General features: G+C 56.0%; 1 protein-coding gene across 2 annotated transcripts in view; it reads right to left on the reverse strand.

The window, feature by feature from the left end:
- TRIM36 (tripartite motif containing 36) overlaps positions 1–8309 on the reverse strand; it is a 29017-nt gene extending 20708 nt beyond the window's left edge. The window contains exons 1-2 of one of the 2 annotated variants that reach the window (XM_078880949.1): positions 6816–8309; positions 3958–4252 (exon numbers count right to left, since the gene is read on the reverse strand). In XM_078880949.1, coding sequence (XP_078737075.1) covers positions 3958–4252; positions 6816–6926 — 406 coding nt within the window. In that variant the 5' untranslated portion in view covers positions 6927–8309. Of the gene's footprint in view, positions 1–623; positions 651–3957; positions 4253–6815 lie in introns of those variants that run through there. The other variant, XM_078880950.1, reaches the window with a different exon arrangement.
- Between the last annotated feature and the right edge of the window lie 650 nt (positions 8310–8959).

Raw genomic sequence — 8959 nt, forward strand, 5'->3', positions numbered from 1 at the left:
GGATCATTGGGGTTTATTAGTAATAAATTGGCATTTTGCGACCCCCACTGCCACTGTGTAGCATATTTTTACGTGCCAGGGACTCTATGAGATAATAGGACAATAGTCTGAGTCCATAATTGGCAATAAGTAACGGCAAAGCGGTTATAAGTGACTCAGAATTGTGCGTAGTTGCGTATACAGGACACGACTTCCCTGAAGGCATTCACCTTCAGCGAGCGCGATGCCGATCACACAACACGGTTCGAATTCGACCCTCGATCGATGGCTGCGTCATCGCCACACACGCGTCTAACAATCATTTTTAATTGCTGGAGGGGTTGCCCCCCCTACCTAAAAATCCTGGCTACGCCATTGCCCCCGCCGCGCTCTTGCGATGTATTACGATCGCACTCCGATTGTAGCCAACGGCGCTGCGTCGGACGAGAAACACACTCCCAGGTGGGACCAGAGCGCACGGCTTGATGCGCTGAAGCTTTTAGAAGATTTTGTTTCCATTTACCCCCCCACCCATCCCCGGGGGGGGGGGGCGGGGAGAGAAAGAAAAACAAACATCTGACGACGAGGTAGGGGAACGGGACGTCGTCTGCCTCGAGGAAGAGAGACGTGCAGGTACGGTTTACCTGATTTCTTCGGAGTCACTTTTCTCAACTTAACCACTGCGGAAGGGGGTGGACAAAGAACCGGTGACAGGCGGTTAACGCGCGACACAAAGGCGCTTGATTGTTATCAATCAGTCCGGCTCGCCCGGGTCGACAACCAGAAGACGTTTCCCACAGCCGGCGCACCGCACGCCACAGGACACCTCTTGCTGTGGCCGGAAGTCACTACGTGCCCCCGTCCAGTGTCGGCCACGATTCACAGTCGAGACGGCACCGCGGGCGACGCCGGCGCTCCTCGACCCCCGCCGGTCTCTGTCTGGCTGCCGGAGACAGCGCCACTTCCGAGGGGTGTTGCTCCTGACAGCACCCCAACCTCCCCCCCCTTCCCTGCACCACAGAGGTCGCAACCGGGTACCCGATACCCGTACCCTACCCGATACCCGGCTACCCGTACCCGGCCGGGTACGGGTACGGGTAGGCCGTGAGTCACTGGTGAGTAGCCGTTTGTCACTCATTTCGGGTAGGGTACGGGTACGGGTAGGGAACGGCTACCCGTACCCGGCCGGGTACGGGTACGGGTAGCCGTTTGCGACCCTGGTGCGGCCGGGTACGGGTACGGGTAAGGAATCAAAACCCGTTTGTGACCTCTGCTGCACCACCACCATCTGGCCTTAGGGTCGCTGGCCTCGTGGAAAGCACTCCAAAGGGCATGTCTCGGTAAACGCAGTGATCCCGCGCCGAGAGACAGCGCCCTGGAAAGGATTCTGTACGAATCCAAAATACAATAGAATAGACATTAATCCCGAACCCTCCGCACGGGCACAAACGGCGTTTGCGTAGAATCCGCATTCGTTACGGATTGCGGATTTCGTTTTTGCCCTGGGAGGAGAGCGACTCAGCCGCCGTGAGCTTGTGGTTGGCGGCGGGGGGGCAGGGCAGACGGAGGGGATGGGACGGTGGGGCGAGGACCCCGACGTGAAGCCACCACAACAGGTGGCGCAGATGCCCTGACGCACGACCGCCCCCACAAGAGCGAATCGACAGAGGCGCGTGCACGCGCTCCCGCCCCGCTCCTCTCCACCCTCCCACCCACCGCAACGACACAGACTTCGACCATTCGCTGCGCGGCACTGTACGCCGCTCGCGCGCGAGGCTGCTCCCAGGACGAGCCGGACCGTTACCTCCTGCGAGGGTGTGGCAAAGCGAGCGCGAACGGAGCGTTGCAAGCGTCGTCGAGGAATTATCACGATGCAGCCGCCGCCGCCGCCGCCGCCGCGGCTGAGCTCGCTTTGGTCCCGTTCGGTGTTGCAAAGAAAAAAAGAAAAACTCAACTTTTTTTTTTAACTGCCTCGATGCCGCGAGCGTACGATTTTTCAAGGGGTGTACGTGTTGCACATGATCCATTCCTAATGTGCCACATACGAATCACCAGGCAGGGTCGCTCCACTGCTGGATAGATGGCCCCTGGCCCGGCTCCCCTCCGAATTTTAATTTTTATTTATACCTACGTGACTTTATCTAAAAAACCTAAGAATATCCCCTCCTCTCGCAATCCATCCATGTTAACCATCCACCTGCCGGCGTCTGCCACTGCCAATGTGTCAGCTGTTCTGTCATTTCCCTTCTCGCCGGAGGCTTCTACCGGCACGACGCCGCTGCCCTCCCCACGGCTCACGGCACGCCGTGCCGTGCCGTGTCGTGCCGCCGCCTGGTCTGCATCGTTGTGCTTTGGCTTCTTTGTCATGTCAGCCAAAAGAACATAGCATGCGCATGAATTCCACCAGGCCAAACAAGTTGGTGTTATATAAATCGCGAAGGATTCGGTGACCGTGAGAGTACATTTTTTTTATATATATATAATTTTAGCCGAGCAATCGATCGATGCAGTCACCGGATCATTGCGTGCCAATGCGCTGATAGCCGAGGGCCGTCCCTGGCACTTGCTAGAATGGGGGAGCGAGAGGGCCGATTGAACGAGATGGTGACGAGGTGGTGGGTGGGTGGGTGGGTCGGTCGGTCGGTGGGAAGCTAAAGTGGCTGGGACGCAGACCTCTGACAGCCAACGCAAGCAGAAGGAGATTGCATTTTGAGAATGTAAACCACTTTCAAAATGCGTCAGAGGCCAAAACCTGACTGGGCACGCAGAGAATGGGATCGCACCCAGGCAAGAAATGTTCTAACGGCCCTGCAAGTGGTGGCACGCTGACACGGGTGGCAACCCACGTCACAACCGGTGACCTCGGGTCCCCACTGCACCAATCTGCCCTGACCTGCGGTCAAACCAACCCCCCACAATCGAAGTGTCTTGGGGGGGGGGGGGGGAGCCATGGCAGTGGTTCGTATATCCAGTGGCCAATCTAGGACCCTCCCCCCCAACCCCGCCTTAAATTGCCCCCCCCACCACAAACCCTTCACCGACTTGCACTGATCAGCACGGTGAATTACGGTTCAGTAGCCCCACGTGATCGACACGTGCGTGGCCGGGCCTTCAATCCAACGGTGGTACAACGTCTTGGCGGAACGGCGGTGTGCAGAGGGAATCCAACTCGTGCGAGCACGACTTCACATTCTCGTCATCATGGGGACAGCTCGAGGCAATTACACGAAAATTAGTTGGGAGGGGGGAAGAAATAAAGAAACAAACAACGGCCCGGCTCTCTGTCCCGTCGCGTGTCGCTGGGACGGGAAAAAAAAAACCCCGTTAACTTTCCCCCGCAAAGCGGCACTCACCATTGGAACCTCATTTGCCAGTAAAAAATTATGATAATTGTTTTTTTACCCTTCTATCTGGCAACAAAACTGACACCTTTTTACAAGGAGTCATGTTTGCATAGACCACAATACCTGCAGTCATAATGCAAACAAAAAACATAACTCTGATAATGATATGCACTATCCTTGAAGTTGATTGGTCCACACCCGAGACAGCTTTCCTTAGAGCCTAGTCTCACATGGTGTTGGACCAGATGACGCCAAAAGGGTGTAGACCAATCAACAGTGCACATTATCAGAGTTATGTTTTTTGTTTGCATTATGACTGCAGGTATTGTGGTCTATGCAAACATGACTCCTTGTAAAAAAAAAGGTGTCAGTTTTGTTGCCAGATAGAAGGGTAACAAACCAATTATCAAAGCGGCACTCGTTTCACCGACCGCGGAAGGACGGCTCGAGTCGACTCCGAGGGCGTGAGATCGCGAACCAACTCGCGGTCCGCCCCGCCGCTGAGCCACACTGAGGCCGCCCGCCACCGCCACCTCCTCACGGTTCCGCCAGCGAGCCGGGAAAACCACCGCGGCGGGAGGGGGGGGGGCTCGGGGGGGGGGGGGGAGACGACAGCGGCGGCGCACGGGCTCACCGGCACGCAGCACCTTCTCCAGCCGCTCGACGCTGGGGGAGCCCCCGCCGCGGAGGCTGCGGCGGCGCGGGCTCGGCACGGGCGACGCGCTGGGGGACGCCGGCTCGGTGGAGGCCTCGTGCGGCGGCGGCGGGACCCATGGCGACGAGGTGGAGGTGGAACACTCGCGAGAGCAGAGGAGCTCCTTGGCGCAGCGGTGGCACACGCTGTGCTGGCACGGCAGGATGATCGGGTGCGTGAAGAGCTCCTCGCACACCGGGCACAGCAGTTCACGCTCCAGGTTCTTCATGGGGACCTGGCGGGTGGCGGGTGGTGGGCCGAGGGGTGCGGTAGGAGGTGGTGGGGGCGGGGGGGGTGCAGAGAGAGGATGGAGAGCCACGTGGAGGAGACGTGGAGGGGTGACGGCGTGGAGGAGATGTGGAGTAGGTGTTGATTCTTGACTCGTTATAATAGTTGATTATATCATTCGAAAATGTTTTAATGATGACCACTCCAACAACCAGAACCAGCCATCAAAACAACCACAATCATGCATCACAAAAAGTGTGCCAACACAACTACACACGCAAAACACAAAAGCTCAACTAGAAACACAACTAGACACACAACCACACAGAAGACAAGGACAAAGATACCCCGTGTAGCCTTAATAGACTATTGGGGGCAAGTGCTGTTAGCGAGCACCTATGAAGGCCGGCACGGCACACGAGGGGGTGGGTTCCCAGGACCACGCCCAATCGCCCTTTGTCTCCCCAGTGGCGATGTTTACACACCGCACCAGGTACTCATTTGAGGCTGAGTCGACCTAGGGGAGGCCCAGGACCGGTTCAGATCATCGTCACTGGGTGTTGTCCGTGAGCGAGAATCGAACCCGGATCGCCGGGTTCGTAGCGCAGCGCGCTAACCGCTACACCACCGCTCCCCACACACAGAAGTCAAATTACACAAAGACAAAGACCCCCCGTATAGCCTTCACAGACTGTTGGGGCAAGTGCTGTTAGCGAGCACCTATGAAGGCCGGAACGGTACACGAGGGGGTGGGTGGCTAACACCACGCCCGACCGCCTTTGTCTCCCAAGCGGCGATGTTTACACACCGCACCAGGTACTCATTTGAGGCTGAGTCGACCTAGGGGAGGCCCAGGACCCGTTCAAATCATCGTCACTGGGTGTTGTCCGTGAGCGAGAATCGAACCCGGGTCGCCGGGTTTCTTAGCGCAGCGCGCTAACCGCTACACCACCGCTCCCCCCTCCACACACATAGAAACCAATTGACACACACACACGCGCGCACACACACACACACACAACCGATGAGCACGGTGTGGCTACGTGCGGCGGTGTGGCTACGTGCGGCGGTGCGAAAGAAGTTCAACAATCCAACAGAACGGCAACACAGCACGGACACGTGACAGGAGGGCATCGAGGCAATGCGGCCCTCTGCGTAAATCCCGCGGTAGAATCGTAAAAGCGAAAATTCGTGGCCCAAGCTACATTGTTTTGTTTGTTTGTTTGCAATTGTCGGGGCCGTGCAGTAACGTAACTCGCGCCCCGGGCATCCAGATCCCACCCCGGTCAACGTAGAACGTTGGGCGAACGTTGGGCCCACGTTGCATGTTTAACTGGGCAGGCCCAAGAACCAGAAACGCAGATCCAGAGACGTAAAAGCAGCCGATCTAAGACCACGGAAGCTGGCTTGAGTCAAGAGACACAGAATCACAAAATCAGAATGACTCGGGACTCAAAATCCGTGGCCATAGAAAAAAAAAACCCCAAGACATTAAGTGCTCAGGAACCCCCAGAACCAGGGATCTAAAACCGTGGACGTGCGAAAAACCCAGAGCTCCCACAGTCAAATTATTTGGGTCCTTCGGTAAAGTCACGTAGATCGATTCAAATCAATAAAAAAATAAAGAATTTGAACCTATCTCCGTGATAAAATAAGAGAGACCTGGTTTTCACCTGAGGACGGCTGCTTGCGTTGTGGCCGAAACGTCGTGAGAATTATTTTATTATGTTTTATTTTTATTATTTTATTACTTCCCTTCTACGTGACTTTACCGAAAGAACCAAGAAGATGAATCCCTGCAGTCACGAAAGCTTTTAAGTGAAGATCCTCTCCCACAGTTAGTTCGCAAATCCCATGGGGCGGCATCGGCACCGGCATCGGCGGTGCCAAGGCACCAGGGGACCCACGGTGGCAAGCCTGGGGCCAGGGACACAGCAGGGGAGAAGCCACGCGGGACGAGGGACCCAACACCGAGGGTAACACCAAGCACCAGGCACCTCCCACCCCACCCAGTCAACGTCGAACGTTGGACTAATGTTGGCCCGACGCTAGGCCAACGTTGGTTTAACGTCGGGCCAACGTTGGGGCAACGTTAGGCCAACGTTGCCCCAACGTTAGGCCAACGTTGGTTTAACATCGGGGCAAGGTTGGGGCAACGTTAGGCCAACGTTGCCCCAGCGTTAGGCCAACGTTGGTTTAACGTCGGGCCAACGTTGAGGCAACGTTAGGCCAACGTTGGTTTAACGTCGGGGCAAGGTTGGGGCAACGTTAGGCCAACGTTGCCCCAGCGTTAGGCCAACGTTGGTTTAACGTCGGGCCAACGTTGGGGCAACGTTAGGCCAACGTTGCCCCGACGTTAGGCCAACTTTGGTAACGTTGGGGCAACGTTGCCCCGACGTTAGGCCAACGTTGGTTTAACGTCGGGCCAACGTTGGGGCAACGTTAGGCCAACGTTGGTTTAACGTCGGGCCAACGTTGGGGCAATGGTTCCAACAACATTGCAAACGTTGCCCCACGTTCAACACGCGTCGACTGGGGGGGGGGGTGAGTGCCCCCCTCCCCTTCCTCACCTGTATCTCCGACCGCTCCAGAAGCGCCTCGTGCACCCCGGAATCCAAATCTCCTCCGAACCAATCCTCCTCCTCCTCCACCAACTCGCCTGCAGCCTCAGAACCCGACATGCTGCTGCTGCCGCTGACGATGAAGAAGCAGCAACAGCCTCAAAATCAGGTCCTGCAGGTCTTGCGTGGGGTGTGGGTGTGTGTGTGGTGTGTGTGGTGGTGTGTGTGGTGTGTGTGTGGTGTGGTGTGCTGTGTGTGGTATGCTGTGTGTGCTGTGTGTGTGGTGTGTGTGATGTGGTGTGGTGTGTGTGTGTGGTGTGGTGTGTGTGGTGTGGTGTGTGGTGTGTGTGTGTGGTGTGGTGTGTGGTCTGTGTGTGTGGTGTGTGTGTGTGGTGTGGTGTGTGGTGTGGTGTGTGGTGTGCTGTGTGTGGTGTGTGTGTGGTGGTGTGCGTGTGTGTGGTGTGTGTGTTTGAGTGTGGGTGTGGTGTGTGTGTGGTGTGTGATGGTGTGGTGTGTGTTTGAGTGTGGTGTGCTGTGTGTGGTGCGCTGTTTGTGGTGCGCTGTGTGTGGTGTGTGTTTGAGTGTGAGTGGTGTGTGGGTGTGGTGTGTGTTTGTGTGTGGTGTGTGTGGTGTGTGTGTGTGCGTGCGGTTTGTGTGAGTGGTGTGTGTGAGTGTGTGGTTTGTGTGTGGTGTGTGTGTGTGTGTCTGTTATCGAGGCGAATGTAGTTAGCGAGCGCCTATTAAATCAAGCCAGGCTCATGATATTCCTCCAAGGCTGAGATTGTGCCGGCTTCCTTGGGCCGATGTCACCGATGCTGCCACGTCAAGCTTGCTTCTGCGTTGTGCTGCTGCTGCTGCTTCTTCTTGTTGTTACTGTAACTATGTCGCTCGTCGCTGTGATTTCTTCTATTTGCTGTTGTTAGCGCAGTGCAGCTGCTGCTGTTGCCACTGTGTGGTCTTGTGTCTCTGCTGAGTGTGGGGTAGTGCGGCTCTTCTGTTCGCCTGCGTTACGGGTGGTGGTGGTGGTGATTCTCTCAGCTGTTGTAGTATCACCGCTGTAAGGTGGCTGTGATGTTCCGAGGCAAAGGTCTTGAATGACTTGCTGATTATTGTTCTTCCCTTCTGCTGCTGCTGCTGCTGTTGGTTGTGGCTCAGTCAGCTGTTGTGTTACTACCGCTGCTGCTGCTGCTACTGTGTCTGCTGCTGTGTCTGCAGCAGCGATAGCTTCTTCATCATCATCATCGTCAGTGGCGTTCGCGAGCAGACCCGGCAGTGGCTGCTACGGCACTTGCTGTTTATAATGGGCGCTGTCCGCCACTCGCTGTTGCTGCTATATAAGGCGTGCCCACTCCTTGTGTGCGAATCGGTGTGTGCGCGTGTCTGTGTGTGTGTGGGTGTGTGCGTGTGTCTGTGCGTATGTGTGTGTGCGTGTGTCTGTGTGCGAATCGGTGTGCGCGTGTGTCTGTGTGCGTGTGTGTCTGTGCGTGTGTGTCTGTGCGTATGTGTCTGTGCGTGTGTGTCTGTGCGTATGTGTGCGTGTGCGAATCGGTGTGTGCGTGTCTGTGTGTGTGTGTCTGTGCGTATATGTGTGTATGTGTGTGCGTGTGTGTGTGTGTGTCTGTGCGTATGTATCTGTGCGTATGTGTGTGTGTATGTGTGTGCGTGTGTCTGTGTGTGTGTCTGTGTGTGTATGTATGTGTGTTTGCGCGTGTCTGTGTGCGCGTGTGCATGTGTGTGTGTGTGCGTGTGTCTGTGTGCGTGTGCGTATGTGTCTGTGCGTATGTGTGTCTGTGTGTGTATGTGTGTCTGTGTGTGTATGTGTGTGTGTGTCTGTGCTTATGTGTGTTTGTGTGTGTGTGTCTGTGCGTATGTGTGTGTGTCTGTGTGCGTGTGTGTCTGTGTGCGTGTGTGTCTGTGTGCGTGTGTGTCTGTGTGGGTATGTGTGTGCGTGTCTGTCGCTGCGTATGCGCGTGTCTGTGGGTAAGGTGCTTGCTAAAAGCACTTGCCCCAACAGGCTGTTCAAGGCTATACGTGGGATAGTTGTATTTGTGTGTGTGTCACTGTGTGTGTCACTGTGTGTGTCTGTTACTCCGTGTGTGTGTGTCACTGTGTGTGTCACTGCGTGTGTCTGTGTGTCACTGCGTGTGGCTGTG

This window comes from Lampetra fluviatilis, chromosome 59 (assembly GCF_964198595.1).
Source record: "Lampetra fluviatilis chromosome 59, kcLamFluv1.1, whole genome shotgun sequence".
NCBI lineage: Eukaryota > Metazoa > Chordata > Hyperoartia > Petromyzontiformes > Petromyzontidae > Lampetra > Lampetra fluviatilis.